This window comes from Drosophila pseudoobscura, chromosome X (assembly GCF_009870125.1).
Source record: "Drosophila pseudoobscura strain MV-25-SWS-2005 chromosome X, UCI_Dpse_MV25, whole genome shotgun sequence".
Taxonomy (NCBI): domain Eukaryota; kingdom Metazoa; phylum Arthropoda; class Insecta; order Diptera; family Drosophilidae; genus Drosophila; species Drosophila pseudoobscura.
The window spans coordinates 17,742,956-17,759,618 of record NC_046683.1 but is presented as its reverse complement, the minus strand read 5'-3'; the positions used below and the strand labels follow the sequence as shown (position 1 = coordinate 17,759,618).

Sequence of the window (16,663 nt, the reverse complement as noted above, 5' to 3'; positions counted from 1 at the left end):
TATAGCACTATTATTATTATTTTTTATTTAAAAAATAGGCGCTTTTAATTGTTTACTTATTAAACCGGCCAAGATTTATCAAACAAATTTTTTTTAATAAAAAGCAACCTTTTTTTTTTGTTTGAAAGCTCAACTATCAAAATCTCGATTGTGCCAATGTTATGGACTGACATTGTTATCGAATTGGAGGCAACAACAAACCACTAGAACTAACAAAAATTTATCGTTGTGTTTGTGTTTCATACCATACCGGTATTGAACAATAATGAAATTCGACCATTATACAGCCATTAGCAAACTTACATATATCTGCAAAGTCTAACAATCGACAATCTCAGCTTCGCTACCACCAGATCGACTGAAAATCCAAACGATAGCATAAATTTCTCTCGTTCTCACTGCCTACTTTTCTTGTAAGGTTTTTACATCTGGCCTTAGCCTAAAGTGAAGTGCAATACAGGCACTAGTGCCTGAATTAATAACTGTATATTAAAATACCAGCACAGCTGACATTGCTGTCACCGTTTTGCGGCGATCTGGCAACCCTGCGAGTCATTGCATGTAATTTCAAGAAAATAACATCAAGTTACGTATTCGTGTGCCAGGAGGTGCACAAGAGGGGAAAAACTTCTGGGAACGATGTTGAAGGGACTGCAGCATGTGAGAAGTCTGCTGCAAGGCGGATCCCGCCAATTCGCACAGATACAAAATTTGACAGAACTATATTGTGGCTTCAGGCGGGAGCTCCGTCTCCTGCCGCTTAGCCGGCGACAGGTAAGAAGACAGGAACAGAGAAAAAAGGTAAATAAATCCGAAATTTATTTGCCAGGTTCTCAAGATGCAGGCGGAGTACAAAGCGGTTGTGGGCCTGATATCACGCTCTCTGCAGCTAACGCCGAACGAGGTGCGTAAAATGCATCTGCGCTGCATGAGCATGGGTAAATCAGACAAATCCCCTGACAGCAAGAGCAGCAACACTGGCGATGCCAGCAAACAAACTAAGTCATCCACGTCCGGTGACGACGATTCTGTCAAGGAGAAACCACTGTCGGCAGCGCCCACATCTCACAGTAGCAGCAGCACCACCAAATCCAACACAGATCAGTCATCGGCCGATGCCACCTCTGGCAGCAGTTCGAGCAGCGATCCTGGTGAAGACGGGAAAAAGAAAAGCAATGAGAACGATGAGAAAATGCGTTCAGTGTTAACCAAGGCTGTGCTCTGGTTGTTCACCATCTACATGTTTGTGGCATTCTTCTCATTGCTGATCACCCCCCGGTCGGAAAGGCCCGAGGTAACACTCTTATACTTTTTCACTGCCATCTTCCCTTTTTACATAATATTTTCTATCTGCGGACAGGGCTCGACGCGATACGTGTCGTGGAATGAGTTTGTGCATCACATGCTGGCCGTGGGCGAGGTGAAAGAGCTGATCATACGGCCCGACATGGAAATGGTAACAATTATACTTCACGAAGGGGCCGTTATCAAGGGCAGGAAAGTTACCTCAACCATATTTCACATGGCTGTGGCCGATGCCACCAAATTTGAGGAGAAGCTTCGCGACGTGGAGAAGCGTCTGGGCATCAAGGATGGTGTACCCGTCACTTACGATCGCCAGTCAGACACTACGGGACGCATCCTTATGCTGCTGCTCATCTGTGCTCTATTCATGTCCATTGCCACGCGCATGAAGAGCATCAAGAGTCCGCTCAGCATGGACTCGTTTGTACGTTTGTATAGCAGACATAATTATAGATCTCTGACCAATCTCTACCCGCATTGCAGAATCAAATGGGTCGTGCCAAGTTCACACTCGTGGATCCCTTTGACGGCGGACGTGGCGTACTATTCCGAGACGTGGCAGGTCTCAGCGAGGCTAAGCAGGAGGTTAAGGAGTTCGTTGACTATTTGAAGACGCCGGAAAAGTATCAGCGCCTGGGCGCCAAGGTGCCACGCGGAGCCTTGCTCCTGGGTCCGCCTGGCTGCGGAAAAACGCTTCTGGCCAAAGCAGTGGCCACAGAGGCTCAAGTGCCTTTTCTCAGTATGAACGGATCTGAATTCATAGAGATGATTGGGGGACTCGGTGCCGCACGCGTGCGAGATCTCTTTAAAGAGGGCAAGATGCGGGCGCCCTGTATCATCTACATAGATGAGATCGACGCCATCGGACGCCAGCGGTCTGGCACAGAGAACATGGGCCAGGGTGGCTCTGGGGAGTCGGAACAAACGCTCAATCAGCTTCTCGTCGAAATGGACGGCATGGCCACCAAGGAAGGTGTCCTCATGCTGGCCAGCACGAATCGGGCCGATATTCTAGACAAGGTGAGTGATTCATGGGGAAGCATGGAATGATTTTTGGCCTTTGGGCTGATTTATTGGGCAAAATATTAAAACCCTTCTGTTCAGGCTTTGTTGCGACCTGGCCGCTTTGATCGCCACATACTCATCGACCTGCCCACGCTGCAGGAGCGCAAGGAGATATTCGAGAAGCATTTGTCTACAGTCAAGCTGGACTCCCCGCCCAGCTCTATGTCACAGCGCCTGGCACGCCTTACACCCGGCTTTTCTGGCGCCGACATTGCCAACGTCTGCAATGAGGCCGCTCTTCATGCGGCCCGAAACACGCAGACAGAGGTCAGCACAAGGAACCTGGAGTACGCCGTCGAGCGTTTAGTTGGTGCGTTAGAGCTCCATTAAAATTTTGCAAAGTCGACTATATCCTATATCCTTTTCCTTCCGTAGGTGGCACTGAAAAGCGTTCGCATGCGTTGTCTCTGGCAGAGCGCAAGGTTATTGCTTACCACGAATCCGGTCATGCCCTTGTAGGCTGGATGCTGCCTCATTCGGACATCCTGCTCAAAGTTACCATTGTGCCGCGCACCAGCTTGGCCCTGGGCTTTGCCCAGTACACGCCCAGCGAGCAGCATCTGTACAGCAAGGAGGAGCTATTCGACAAGATGTGCATGGCCCTGGGCGGACGTGCGGCTGAGAACTTAGTCTTCAATCGCATTACGACTGGGGCCCAGAACGATCTGGAAAAGGTCACAAAGATCGCCTATTCGCAGATCAAGAAGTTTGGCATGAGCAAGATCCTAGGACCCATCTATATCCGAGATGCGGACGAGTCCGAGGGTGGGGACTCCAGCGGTGGCGCAAAACCCTATTCCCGAGCCATGGAAACCACGATCGACAACGAGGCCCGCAGTGTCGTTACTGAAGCCTACCGGATAAGCGAGGGCATACTCGTCAAACACCGCGACAAGCTAGATAAGGTCAGCTAAATTCTTATACTTTCTGTCTCCTAGCTTTCCACGACGAGTTATCCCATTCTTCTCCTGTTTCAGTTGGCCGAGGCTCTTCTGGAAAAGGAAACATTGGACTACGATGAGGTTGTAAAACTGATTGGGCCGCCGCCTCATGATCCGGAGAAGCGCCAGGTGGAATCCGTTGAGTTCGAGCAGTCGCTTAAAAATCTTGGCAATGATACAAACACACCTCAGATCTAGGCAGTCATTTGTCGCCTGCTGCACAACCTAAGCCGCTCACCTTTTCGCCGCTCGCACCCCTTGGTTCATGTTCAATAAATGTAAATAAAGTTGTTTACCTTTTTAAACGACTTAGAACTGTGTTCATTACTCGCTAATTAGCCGCGTCTTGGAGCAAGGCGATAACACACTTAACGGATACACTTCGAGCCGAATTGGGTGATTAAACGGATCCAAAAGTGATTAATCAATCGGACCCGTTTGCAACGCAAATCATAAGCCACTGTCTCCCGACAATTCGAATGTCTACGAGTAGACATTGCATAGAGTAAATCTACACTAGCTAGAGTAGAATCATCGTCATCGTTCTGACGTGGCAAGAGATCAAGAGTTTAATTCAACAGTCACCCCGCTGACCTAGAGCTTGACATGCTCCGTCAATTGGTTGAGCCAAAGTCAACCTACACACACTGTCTGAGTGATCGCCAAAGCCGGAACTAGATTTTTTAGCTATTTGAATCGATACTGCCTCATCTCCTTCCCTAGGATTGCACACGTATTTGTCGAAGAAAGCCTTACTAACCTCCCTCTATACGAATCGCTGTCGTCAGCCTTTTCGCTTGTATTACAATATCTGGGAGACTATTTGTGATATTCGTGTCCCCAACGATGATGGTAAAACCTCTCGGGGAGCCAAGCATACGATGATTCTGAAAACAATCTGCAAACCGTTTGTGTTCCAGGTACACCTATCAAATCAAGACATTTTACAAGACAATTTAACATTTATTTATTATCAAAAACATTGGTATACAATGAAAAGTATAGTGAATTTTATATAATTGATTATAATATTATTTAGATTATATATAACGCCTGCATGTCAGAAAAAGTGTACATTAGTCTCGATTTTGTGGTAGCATACTGAAAAAAATTTTACATCAGTGGATAAAACGGAGAAATAATACTGCTAGCCCAAGCTGCAAGCGGAACTGCACCGACTTTGTCCCGTTATTAATGGGTCTATGAGGAATGGTACAGCCGTTTTAAGGATATTAAAGATATAAGTACATATATTAAAGATACAAGTATTACATTGGTAAACTGTACCACAGTATGAAGACCTTATAAGTGAACTGTTTGGATTCTATTGGAGCTTGTAAGTGAATCCTTTGATAGTTCTGGCTATGAAAATGGTTTCGATTTGGTGCTGTAGGGTTTCGTCTAGTTAATCGCCACTCGCGACTAACGCAATCAGCACTTAGAATTTGTTTATATTTAAGTTACGCAAATACCAGGGTCTACAGCATTTAGATTTGCCTTTACTAGTACAAGTGAATTTCTAATTTGAACTAATACAAAAATGTCAATGCGTGTCCAGACAGCGGATGGGAGAGTGGATAAAACTCGTTTTATCGCGGGTCCATTGCAACCAAGTCGTTCGTCAGTATAATTTCATTTTCACATATGTATATGTACTTACATATTTATGTACTATGTACGAGTATGTACATATTGAGGGACTTGCTATGATTTCGCTGCTTGATAAAACAAATATCTTTTGTTGATATTTTCAAATAGTAATGGATATAATTGATAAAAGACTGAATCTTCTCTTAAAAAGAAAACTAAATTCGTTGCTACGCACTGCTAAATATTAAGCGAGTGCCATACGGGTATCGGCGAGCAATTAAACCGAGCTGTACCCAGAATCGCGCTTGAGCTGACTCTCAGGCAGGCCCAGAGGATGCATAAATAGGCCCGGCATCGGCATTTGGCTCAAGTTTGTCAATTGCCGCTCGACGAAAACGGATTACGGAAGACGGAGAAAAAAATGCAGTTTGTTATAGTTTTAGTTCTCATCGCAGGCATAATCGCGACCCTGGCGGTGGATGAATTCCGTGAGTTTTTCAACAAGTGCTGATCCTGTCCATTGCCAGTCTGACTCGATCTTACCCACAGCTGGGCCCCTGGAGCGCTGTCACTTTGGGAATGAGACCTGCTACGTGGAGCAGGCACAGAACTTCTTCCGGGCCTTCAAAAGTGGCATACCCGATCGTGGAGTGGCTAGCCTGGAGCCCATTGACCTAGGAACGCTGCGAGTAGAGAGCGGAGGCCACTCCGCATCGCTGCAGTTCAACTTGCTCATGACCGATGCCAAGCTGTACAATCTGGCCAATTCGGTGGTGGTCAAGAGCCTGAAGGGTTTCACGAAGGACTTTAGCAAGCCACTCAAGCTAGTCCTGATGCTCTACATGCCTGATCTGGAGGTCCGTGCCAAGTACGATGTCAACGGCAAGATCCTCATTCTACCCATCGTCAGCACTGGGGATATAGTCATCAAGCTGAGCCAGGTGCAGGCTAAGTTGCGTATCGTGGCCGACCCAGTAAAGCGAGGGCATGGGGATGGGGATGGACACACATATCTCAATATCACAGACTTTAAAACAGTCACCAAGGTCAAGGAGTGAGTAACTTAACGCCCATGGCCCCTCCAATTTTTTCTATCTCATGACGCTGTCCATTTTATGTCCAGGGGTAACTTTAACCTGTCCAACCTCTTCAGTGACAACAGGGAGCTCCGCGAAAGCACCCTGAAGGTTCTGAACGATGAGTGGGATGCCCTGGCGGCGGACATTCAGCCCAAGATCAACGAAGCCTGCGACCGGTCCTTCAGGGCCATCCTTCAGCACCTCTGGGACAACATCCCGTATGAAAAGTTCTTTGATAGTGAAAGCTCAATAATTCACACAGGAAAAAAAGCCATGAAATCTTAATATTTATTCTTAGATTTACAAATGTATACCAATATAGCTCCGAGAGTGGACACTTAAAAAAGAAAGTGATTTTATATTAAAATATACATAATATAAGAAATTCTATACTATAGCAAGCCCTTACAAACCCTTACCAGCCCTTATAAAAGGTAGTTCGCTTACTCTCTTTCGGGTGTTATTTAACGCTCTGCACTACTGAGAGACCCGAAAAGAGAGAGACCCGTTGCGGGAGCGGACCTTGTAAAGACCAGAAATTCCACGCACAGTGGGTAAAAAAATTTCTCTCTTAAAGCCGCAATACATCACATTAAATAGAACAGATAACAAAACTTTCGACAACGTCTCCCCCTTTATAATAAACAATTTTATGCCTTTTTTGTGTCCGGGAGGTATATTCTGTATAAAAAATACAGATCAGGCAACAAGACTTCTTAAAATCACCAAACTCCACGATTTTGTTGTAAGAGCAATGGAACACAAAATATTTAACTTCTCCAAAAGGGTCTAAAAAAAGGCAAAACACAAACACGACGTACTCCATGAAACCGGACTCATTATCCTAACATTCGATACACCAACGTCACATCAACATATAATGATAGGATATGAACGAGCGAACGAGAGCCGGACAGTAGCAGATGAGATGTTCCAGGGTTTCGATAGCCCCAGGTTCATCACATTTCCTACAACTGTCTCTGTTGGTGATGCCTAGCTTAGCTGCATGTGCAGCAGCCAGACAGTGACCTGTAAGTATTCGCACTAGCAATCTACAGTCCTGTCGTGGTAGGTGCAGTAGGTAGTGGCTATGTTTCTCGTTGCGTTCGTTGTACATTATCTTCGAGGTTCTGCAGGTGGTGGTACTGCTCCACCTGCTATCAGTCTGTGTTCTAGCCTGCTTCTCTAGATCGCATTGCAGCGTTCTAAGGGAGACTGGCACGTTCTCGGTTCTCCTATTCTCCAGCTCGACGCCTTCCTTAGCTAGTACGTCCGCCGCTTCGTTTCCTTCGATGCCCTGGTGGCTGGGAACCCAATAGATCCGCACTATATTTTCCTATATTCCTATTTTTCTATATATACTATGAATAAAAAAAAGACCAATCACAAACTAAGGATCTGTATAAAAATTTTGTAAAAACACCATCCCAACATCACGACCAAAGCTCCCAAGAAGAAATGGATATGGACACAGACACCACAGGATCTGTTAAGACTACCGAAACCACCACAAAAATATCCTAGAATCAGAACGGAAACTCGGAAGCCGCTCTAAGGACAAAGAAAAACATAACCTGGTCACCAAACACCTCAAGGCTAAGGATAAAATCAAAAAAACTAAAACTCTCAATGCAAACCTAGCTTTATTATCTAATAATTCACTAACAAACTAAACTAACAGCGAAAAAGAACTTTAAATACCAAACCATATTAATAAAGAATACTAAGCTCTAGTATTGAGCAAACTAATTATTCTACCACATCTAACCCCAACTCACTTGCAATCCCTTCTAAATTTACCCTATATTGCAAGAATAACTTCGCCAATGCATTTTACGGCATAGCCCGTTTCATACGCAACTCCACCTTCCATACCCATACCCAAATTCCACTCAGCACAGACTTTGACGAAAATCGTACTCAAAGGTCCTCGAAAACGAGTCTTTCAAAACCTGTAACCTCCGTATCTCCTTACCCCACCAAATGAGCAAACCCATATCCCCCAAGCCTTACCTCAAAACCGTTCTTTAAACTCGAAAATGCTGGCTGCGATCTCTACAGGAAATATATAATTCACTATAATATATAGTGGTATACCACTACAATGTGCCCACCTTTCTATCCCACAAAATATCCCCTTTTCCACACCACGTACCGTCCCCTGGTGGAAAAATAAACTTACACTCCTCAAAAGAGACGAACTCAAACGGAACATAAACAACCACAACAACATAGTAATCAGGGAGGCCAAACGGAAATCGATCCTGGAATCCATTTTATCTATAACCCAGACGAACTCCCCAATATTCCGCTTGAACAAACTCCATCTAAATTCCCCTACCAATAATACCTAAACCCCCACAGCACCAGAAAACGAGACTGATATATCACTTAACCAAAAAGTCCCACAGTTAACATCCGAACAGTCTTTAACCAAATAGATGACTGGTGCATACACTCGTGCTCAGTCCTCTCTACAGAGAAATGCCAACTCCTATGTCGAAAAAATGCAAGCCCACAATCCTCACCGGTGACACAATCATCCAATCTACCAGCACACTTAGAATCTTAGGCCTCACAATTAAGACCAGATATAATTGGAATTGTCACATAAATAAACTCAAAACAGACCTTGCTAGTCCACTAGGCAATATTAAACATCTCTCTTCATGTCTCTCTCTTCATGAAAATGTGCGTGTGAGCATGTCACAATTGCGTGAAACTCAATTACGAAAGACAAAGAAAATGGCAGACAACGTCAAAAAGTATATCGAGCATTAAAAACCGATTCTTCACCCCTATTGCAGTCGACTACGAGCAAATAATGTCCCTATTGTCATGCGTTTAAATTCAAACATGCGTCGATGGTATGGGTTGCGCATCAGAAACGGCTTGCTCATCGGCATTCCCAGATTGCGGCTTAGATTTGGGCACACCATGTTTTACATTGAATTCATAATCTTATACGGGGCATGTGTGAGCACGTGAGCGTGGGCAAACCATCGAGCTTATTTATGTTGGCTAAAGGCCGACAAACAAAAAATATTGTACAATCAATTGCTCATAGACATTAAATGGCTGAAGAACGTTTGCTGGGTCAGCCAGCTATATTATATATTAAAATTAAAATATATAATAAAAATAAGTCCAGGACATCCAGCTGAACTTAAGACACCGCAAAGCCAACGATTATGTCGCAGCAGAGCAGGGAAGTTCTGAAGAGTTGAAATACCAACATGATGTGGTTTCTTAGCTTACCATCGCAGTGTTTATTCTAAAGGACATTTCATACATATTTCAAATATTCAACAATTTAGAATAACGTTTAACATTTTTAATTCATACAACACCGATGAACTTCAATTCCGTCTTGATGTGGTGATCTTCTTCACAGTGAAGAGTAAAGTGTTCTTGTTTGTTGGATAAAGGGGAACTGAAAATTGAATAGGTTTACTAAATATTTATTTGTGAGAAATTTCTGCATTACCTATCCATTGCTCTGGTCGCTACGGGCTCTAGCTGATGCTGCTTTGTTCGCCCTACGGGTCGACGTCGGTCACATTATGTACCCGGTTATGTACGTCGGTCAGCAGCAGCTTTGGTGTTTGCTATCCATCTCCGTGCTGGGTTTGGTCCTCTTCCGGGTGCTCCATTATCTTGCTGCTCAACCGGGTTATATTCTGCGATTGATACAAAGTGTGGAAATTATTGAACAAGGATAATCGGGCAATAGGAGACACACGGCTTGAGTGCGTTTGGAGCAGTATAGATGAATCGAAAGGAAAACTAAATCAGTTTAGTTGACGTAGTGGGTGGGTCTAACAGAGAATATGGATTATTGCCAGGTAGTACCCAATCAAGTCCCCCACTGACTCACCTTCAACTTGCGGTGTTTGGCCTCTTTGTCGTTATCGGGCGGACTTTCGGAGCCATCAGTGGTCTTGATGAACGATGAGTAGAAGGACGAGAAGCTAGAGCCGTCCATGTCGTCGCTGTTTCCATTGCTGTCTGTGTATTTCTTTGTGCATATTTGTATTTCAGATTGTGTAAAAGCAAAAGAGAGAAGTTCGCTTATCTTACCTTCACGTTTGCTCGATTTCTGGAGCAAGCCTGGTTGGAGTTGTAGTCGCCTATACCGGAGGCGATGGGCGAGTTGGCCTTCTTTTTGTTGGACGAATGTGACGGTGTGGCATTCGAGGCGGGCTCCGTCTTGACCGATGTGTCCTGTGACGACGGGCGTTGCAGCTGGGCGGGTGTGATCGAGTGGAAGGCTCCCTGTGTTTTGGGCGTCGTCGTCGCCGTTGTCGTTGTTATCGTCGGCGGCGCCACTATGACCTGTTGAGTCTGTCGGACCAGTTATTTAGATGCTGACTAGTAGGATGGGTTTCCAGCTAACTTACCGAGAAGACGGTCTTGCTGTAGTTGGACTGCGAGGTGCTAGGCTGCTCCGGAAGCTGCATTGCATTGGCTATTCCGGGAAAGGGCATGGGCTGGTACATCATGGCCGTGGCGGCTGCCGCCGCCGGGTGCGTGTAGAAGAGCGACGGGTGCGGATACATCACCCCGGCCACGTACTGGAGAGGTATTGCGGCTGGTCCCGCCGCCTGCTGTGAGGTGCTTGCCTGATCTGGGACCTTCGGGGCATGCTGATGGGCATGGTGATGGTGCTTTTGGTTGCGGGGCGTGGGGCTAAGCGCACCCGGTGCAGGCGTGGAGGCGGCTAGCGGGGTGGCTGGAATATAGTAGAAGGTGGGGAAGAGACTTTGCTGTGCCGAGAAGCTGCTCTGGGCGATGGCCGTGTGAGTGGTGTGAGTGGGGTGGACAGGTGGGATGGGAGCCTCGGGCGCACCCGTTCCCACGCCCACACTGTTAAGAGTGGGCTGCTGCTTGGGCTTGTTACCCTCGCCCTCCCAAGAGTAGGACCCGCCGCGCTTGGTGCCGTGGCCGGGACCAGTGCTGCTGTACTCGAGTATCTTCAGCGAGTCGATTGTGTTGGTCGTCTTGTTCTTGTTCTTTTCGACGGTACGGCGGTCCCCGCGTGACTCTCGATGCTTCTTCAGCATGAACTTCTCCATCTCGTCGTTGTGCTTGTTCAGAAGCGACTCGGTGAGTGAGACGGGCGGGGAATCGGGAGTCCCAGCGGTGGTTCTGGTGTCCTGCCCACCACTGGAGGGACCTTCGTTGCCGGAGGTGCCCGATCCCGATCCAGAGGCAGAGTTTTCGGCGCCCGACTTGTCGGGTCCAGTTTTGTCGGGTCGAGAATTGCTGGCGCCAGAGATGTCGGGTCTAGGGTGGTCGGGTCTAGAGTTATCGGCTCGAGAGTTTTCGGCCCGAGAGTTTTCGGCCCGAGAGTTTTCGGCGCCGGAATTGTCGGGTCCAGTGTTGTCGGGCCCGGAATTGTCGGCGCCGGAATTGTCGGCCCCGGAATTGTCGGGCCCAAAGTTATCGGCCGCAGAGTTATCGGCCCCAGAGTTATCGGGCCGGGAGTTATCGACGCCAGAGTTATCTGCGCATGAGTTTTCGGCGCCAGAGTTATCGGCGCAAGAGTTTTCAGCGCCAAAGTTGCCGGGGCCATAGTTGTCGACTGCATAGTTGTCAGCAGCAGAGGTGTCGGCGCCAGAGGTGTCAGCGGCAGAGGTATCGGCGCCAAAGTTGTCGGCGGCAGAGGTGTTGGCGGCAATGTTGAAGGCCGCAGAGGTGTTGGCGTCCATGTTGCCGGAGGCGCAGGTGACAGTGCCGGTCCCGGAGGTGGCTATTATTGTGCCGGTTCCCGTGACCGTACCAGTGCCCGTTCCAGCATTGCTTGTGTTGGTCGCACTACTCATGTGTATATTGCTGCCGCTGGTCAAGTGGCCTGAGGAGCCACTGGCGCCACTGCCCTCGAAGCCGTTCAGGGGGCTAAGCGTGCTGCGGGCATCCTCGCGGGTGCTGCTCACATCCGAGGACCCCACTTTTGGCGGGTCGACTTCCACGGGTGCAGTGACAGGCTTGCTGTTAAAAAAACGCAGCAGGTTCTCGTTATAGTTTAGTTGATTGTAGCTGGGTGGCGTCTCAATGGAACTCTTACTGTCATAGTAGTCATGGTGGGGCGAGATTTCACCCAACATGACGCTGTCCCGCTCTGACACAGTCAGCTCGTTCTCGTGCGGCAGCTCCAGCTTAAGGTCCGCACGCGACACCTCGTCCATAAGTGTCTCCATGAAGCTGGCCAGGGCTTGGCACCGGCGCGACACCTCCTGCTTGACCGTGTCCGAGGGTCGAGAGACTTTCTCGGCCAGTAAATTCACGATTTCCTCCTTAATGCGTGTGTTCTTGTTCTGCAACTCCTCCGCGATCTTCGGTTCCGAGTTGGGCGGCGTCTCGAAAACGTTACATATCTTCGGACCTACCCACACGGAAGCAACAAAAATTATCAGTAAAGAGTTTGGTCAGGTTTGGTAATAAAGAGGTTATAATTCCTCTAATTCTTTTATAACTTTAATCATGTTAGTGAATAGTTTAGGGATTAAAAAAAATGTCAACCCAGGCCGATATTATTTTCTAAATTGATTGAAATTCAGCTAGTTTAACAAAATTGCATATAACTTCATTGACCTTGATGTGAAAACCCATTAAAATAAGCGAAACTTCGCTTTTTCGGTATTTTTATGGTATTTCCTTTACTATTTTTTTTCCTATAAGAAAGATGAACCCCATCTTTTGTACTAAAGCTAACAAAATGCCGTCGAATCGCTTAAAAAAACCTGGGGATAGATTTGGTTTTCTATGTATATTTGTTTGTATATCAAAAGCAGACTTATAACGGATAATATACAAATATAATGTCCATGCTATCTGAAGCCCAGAAGAACGAAATGAAATACTGCTTGGAACTTCCTAGGAGGCGCATTATAAAAGCTATACAGAAACTCACCCTGAAACACACGATGATGGCCGACGACAAACTCGAGCTTACGTGACCAAGGGTTCACGAAACTGCTCCACTCCGTCTCTAGAAGGATGTAGCAGCCGTTTTGAATGAGGAAGCGATAGGGCTTGCTGCAGAAGGAGGCGCCGGCCGTTTGGCCTTTCTTCATGACAGACTCGTATATCTCTTTAATGACGGGGAGGTCATCGTGGTGGTAGAGGTCCATGATGGATCGGCCCATTAGGTCCTGCGGAAGGTAGCCCAAAGCACTCACCGCCGCGCTGTCCACGTGCGAGATGATGCCGGCGGCCGTATGGCGGATGGCGAATTTGGGGCTCCTCTGCGAATGGATCTCCTCGGGAACTGTGGTGAAAGAGAAGAGGGGCGGTAAGAAAGAGACTACTGAGAGGAGAGGCTGACAGCCTACCTCTGTAGCTGCTCTTGATGGGGGTAGCACAAATGACGAGCAGCATGTTGCTGCTATTTGCGACCATGTAGTTGTCGGAACGCTCTTCCTCGGGCGCCTCGCGGAATGACATTCCCAGGCGGAAGGGCTCGTAGTTCACGGACCGGCCGATCACTCCGTAGCCGCTGGTCTGTAGGCCCCGATACTGGCGCAGCATCACGCAGAAAGTGCTCCTGGCATCTTTGGGCATGCTGCAGCGCGACTCTGCAATGGGAATACCCGTGGTGATCTGGCTGGCGAACGTAGCCCGGTCCTTGGTGTGCACAAAGTCGATGAAGGAGCGGCCTAGCCACATATCACGCGGAAAGCCCAGCACGTCCGTGATACTGGGCGTGGTATAGAGCACGATGCCGTCGTGCATTGAGATCACACAGCAGAAGCTGTCCTCCTTCACGCGCTCCGTCTTAGCCGGGCCCGTGTCCAGCTTGCAGGACTCAAAGGTCTTCTCCCACTTGCCGCCTGGTGCGTTGCCGCCATGGCAAACGCCGATGCCCGGCATCAGGGTGGACACAGAGAGGGGACAGGGTAGCGAAAAGGACTGGGGCTGCTCCGCCTTGCCGACCCCGCAATTGTGCCTTGCCTCCAGCTGCTCGCCAAGCTTATGGTCCAACGAGGACGGCTGGTCGCCCAGCTGCTGTGTGGTCGCCAGCACATGCAGGATTTTCTGGTCGCAGGCTGTGCTGCTGGAGTGCGGCTGCTCTTCGGCTCCCTCCAGCGACGAACTGATGGTCGCTTGAGCTTGTGTGCATTTGGCCTTCTTCTTCTTGCGCGACTTCTCCTTGTTGCGCTTTATGGCCATGTCGCTGCTACTAGTCTGTATTGAGGGCTTGCCCCCATAGCCGCTGCTGCCCGACGAGTGGCTACCGCTTAGCATGGACTTTGAACTGCCACTGTAGGGAAGATGGATACGTGAATTAGATTTTGGGGAGGGAAGACGCTGGAGGTCACTTACCTGCGCTGCGACTGACTGTTGCTGCAGCTGTTGGAGTAGGCCGAATCGGACACCTTGGTGTTTTGTGTGGACTCTGTTGACTCGCCTTCCATTGTGTCTGTGTTTTGTGGCTCTCGTAGGATTTGTTCGGAAATTCGGCTATTAGAGAATATAAGAGAAGGCAAAATACGGGGTTAGGATTAGGTTTTTAATCGGTTTTGCATGATATCATCGAATCTGATCTTTAAAAATTCCAAACAAAATATTCATCGTTTACTAAACAATAGAGGTACTTGATGTAGCTTCATTGCGGCTTTGCCAGTTCCACTACGAACGGCCTTAAGCGTGAATGAATTCAGTTGCAATGGATATAGGAGTATATTAGATTTTTGGTGAAAGTGGATGTTTGTAACACCCAGAAGGAAGCACTTCCGACCTCATAAAGTATCGATATTCTTGATCAGCATCAGTAGTCGAGGCGATGGAGCCTTGTCTGCCTATCCGTCTTGTTTAACGCCTAGTTCTCAGAGACCATAAGATCTGGAGCCACGAAATTTTGTATCCATACTCTTGTCTATCAGATTCGGATCATCATTATTATACTAAAAAGGAACAAATGCAATTGCAGTGGATTCGCAACGCCTTCCAAGCGCTTACATGTTTCTTCTCTCTCATACACTCTTCCTCGTGCAGTGTGCGCCCTTTGTGCGGAGGGGAGCTGACTGGGAGCGAATGCTGACTGGGGTTTGGGTATAAATTTATAGCCGCGATCTTGCTCACAACGTTCCCGTTCGATTCATAGTCTACTGCTAGTTAAGATGATTGCTTTAGGTAATGATGTGGGGCCCCGTTGTATGGAATTTCTAGCGGGCTTTTCTCACAAAGAGTACAGGGGTATATTACGGTTCGTGAGACACGTAAGCTCCGTTCTACATGGTAATACAGACACCTTCATAAGTAAAACCATATCATACAAAAGAAAAGAGGAAACATTAACAATGATAAAAAACATCATTATTGGGTCGCTATTTCTTCAGGTATATTCCATCTATCGTCGCGAATCAAAAATCGTGTGCAAGGTCGTGCACTTTTTTTTTCAATTGAGAAATTTCTGTGGGTATTTGCGCTGCAGATGCCGTGTAAAAATCATGAAAGTGCGCAGTCATAAAATCGCGGTATTTAAAAATGTTTTTGGTGGTATATTGTGTTTATAAATATATATGTATATCCAATTATGAGAAAGTGATCTCCTCATCTAGACCTACAACTTAATTTGTGTCTCGTGCTAAGTACAAAAGACTATCGCACATTGTTATAATTAAGGGTGCTGTCACTAAAAAATTAAGTTGTTCGTAAAACTTCATGTATGTATGGAATATTAATGTGGAATCCGGTTGTGGCACCCGGTTGTTGCAGCGTCCACGGGTATTCTCTTATGAGCTTTTCGCATGTACATACGTGTCGGGTCGAGCAAATGTGAGGCGACATCTGGGAGTATTTGGGAGCAAGCTGGAGCGTCCCAAAGGGTAAGCTGAAGCCGAGAGTTACATATGTATGTACATACATATGCATCTTTGAATGTGCGTCACAGCTGAGTACGTATGTCCCAGCATACCATGGTAATGAATGAGACGATCGTCGATTCCCATTCATTCGTTCATTGCCATTCATTGTATGCGCAGTGCGCAATAAGGCTTACTGGTTTTATTCAGCGAGGACTGCCAAAAAAAGAAGATACTCGTCGTTGTAGGATAAGTTTACGAGTATATTTAGGTACATATCTATATGCATGAATGCATTATATCATTTTGTTTTGATGTCGTTTTTCCAACGTGCCAAACTGGAGCCGGTTGGGATAGGCGTTTTTCCATCTCCCACTCGGCGCTCTCAGCCACTCCAGCCACAGGCATTTCGCTTGCTCTCGCCATGTCGCCTATCGCTTTTAATAATACACACTTAACACGTTACGAGTGGAAAAACAACGACTTTTGTTTATGTAAGTTGTCGTTTTTGCTTTTATTTTGCAAACATGATAATGCAAACAGTTCTCTCAGCCAAGGGTATTGTTTTATACAACAACGTGACGTCTCCGTCTCTCGCGTTGGGGCTCACTGTATTCGCCCTGGGCTCAATCGGACTTTCCAAGAGCTGATCGGTATGAATTTACATACATGTATGCATATGTATATATTTACTTCACTGTGAACTGCTTAAGCTTCAGAACTGGCACCGATAAAAAAAGATTGTAGATGTGCCATAAAATGCATATCTGGATAGCATGCGCGGTGTATAGTGTAGGTGTTCTGCCCTGGACGTTTCTCGACTTTTCTCGACCTACTTGTTGGAAATTCAAACGGGTACTGAATGATACCCGAGTGG

The 16,663-nt window shown here is 47.0% G+C and overlaps 3 protein-coding genes across 6 annotated transcripts; 2 read left to right on the top strand and 1 right to left on the bottom strand.

Moving 5' to 3' along the window:
* The first annotated feature begins 178 nt into the window (after positions 1-178).
* On the top strand, positions 179-3,568 carry Spg7 (SPG7 matrix AAA peptidase subunit, paraplegin). The gene is made up of 7 exons (XM_001354510.4): positions 179-774; positions 830-1,294; positions 1,361-1,729; positions 1,789-2,325; positions 2,410-2,680; positions 2,746-3,275; positions 3,348-3,568. Exons 1-7 carry the CDS (start codon positions 640-642, stop codon positions 3,507-3,509), a joined length of 2,469 nt encoding a protein of 822 aa, XP_001354546.2. The 5' UTR covers positions 179-639; the 3' UTR covers positions 3,510-3,568.
* Positions 3,569-5,243: 1,675 nt separating this feature from the next.
* Positions 5,244-6,394, top strand: dyw (daywake). Its single transcript, XM_001354511.3, has 3 exons — positions 5,244-5,389; positions 5,451-5,955; positions 6,025-6,394. The coding sequence occupies exons 1-3, from the start codon at positions 5,323-5,325 to the stop codon at positions 6,263-6,265; spliced, it is 813 nt and encodes a 270-aa protein (XP_001354547.2). The 5' UTR covers positions 5,244-5,322; the 3' UTR covers positions 6,266-6,394.
* A 2,826-nt stretch (positions 6,395-9,220) lies between these two features.
* per (period circadian regulator) lies at positions 9,221-16,663 on the bottom strand. 4 transcript variants are annotated; one of them, XM_033382550.1, is made up of 9 exons: positions 16,480-16,661; positions 14,306-14,445; positions 13,315-14,243; positions 12,894-13,250; positions 10,381-12,365; positions 10,061-10,324; positions 9,858-9,988; positions 9,468-9,660; positions 9,221-9,390 (listed from the first exon to the last, which is right to left on the bottom strand). In XM_033382550.1, the coding sequence occupies exons 2-7, from the start codon at positions 14,395-14,397 to the stop codon at positions 9,860-9,862; spliced, it is 3,756 nt and encodes a 1,251-aa protein (XP_033238441.1). In that variant the 5' UTR covers positions 14,398-14,445; positions 16,480-16,661; the 3' UTR covers positions 9,221-9,390; positions 9,468-9,660; positions 9,858-9,859. The 4 variants fall into 4 exon arrangements, with proteins under 4 accessions (XP_033238441.1, XP_001354548.4, XP_033238440.1 ...); XM_001354512.4 differs by having other exon boundaries at positions 9,221-9,413; positions 9,858-9,998; positions 16,480-16,659; XM_033382549.1 differs by having other exon boundaries at positions 9,858-9,998; positions 16,480-16,659.

Excerpts from the sequence above, each read along its gene's own strand:
- per (XM_001354512.4), bottom strand. The coding sequence starts at position 14,397 with ATGGAAGGCGAGTCAACAGAGTCCACACAAAACACCAAGGTGTCCGAT. Across the intron at positions 12,366-12,893 it reads CCATCATCGTGTGTTTCAGG|GTCCGAAGATATGTAACGTT; the intron begins GTGAGTTTCTGT and ends CCGTGTGGGTAG. Across the intron at positions 9,999-10,060 it reads GAAATCGAGCAAACGTGAAG|AAATACACAGACAGCAATGG; the intron begins GTAAGATAAGCG and ends ATATGCACAAAG.
- dyw (XM_001354511.3), top strand. The coding sequence starts at position 5,323 with ATGCAGTTTGTTATAGTTTTAGTTCTCATCGCAGGCATAATCGCGACC. Across the intron at positions 5,390-5,450 it reads CCTGGCGGTGGATGAATTCC|CTGGGCCCCTGGAGCGCTGT; the intron begins GTGAGTTTTTCA and ends TCTTACCCACAG. Across the intron at positions 5,956-6,024 it reads ACAGTCACCAAGGTCAAGGA|GGGTAACTTTAACCTGTCCA; the intron begins GTGAGTAACTTA and ends TTTTATGTCCAG.
- Spg7 (XM_001354510.4), top strand. The coding sequence starts at position 640 with ATGTTGAAGGGACTGCAGCATGTGAGAAGTCTGCTGCAAGGCGGATCC. Across the intron at positions 775-829 it reads TGCCGCTTAGCCGGCGACAG|GTTCTCAAGATGCAGGCGGA; the intron begins GTAAGAAGACAG and ends TTTATTTGCCAG. Across the intron at positions 1,730-1,788 it reads CGCTCAGCATGGACTCGTTT|AATCAAATGGGTCGTGCCAA; the intron begins GTACGTTTGTAT and ends CCCGCATTGCAG.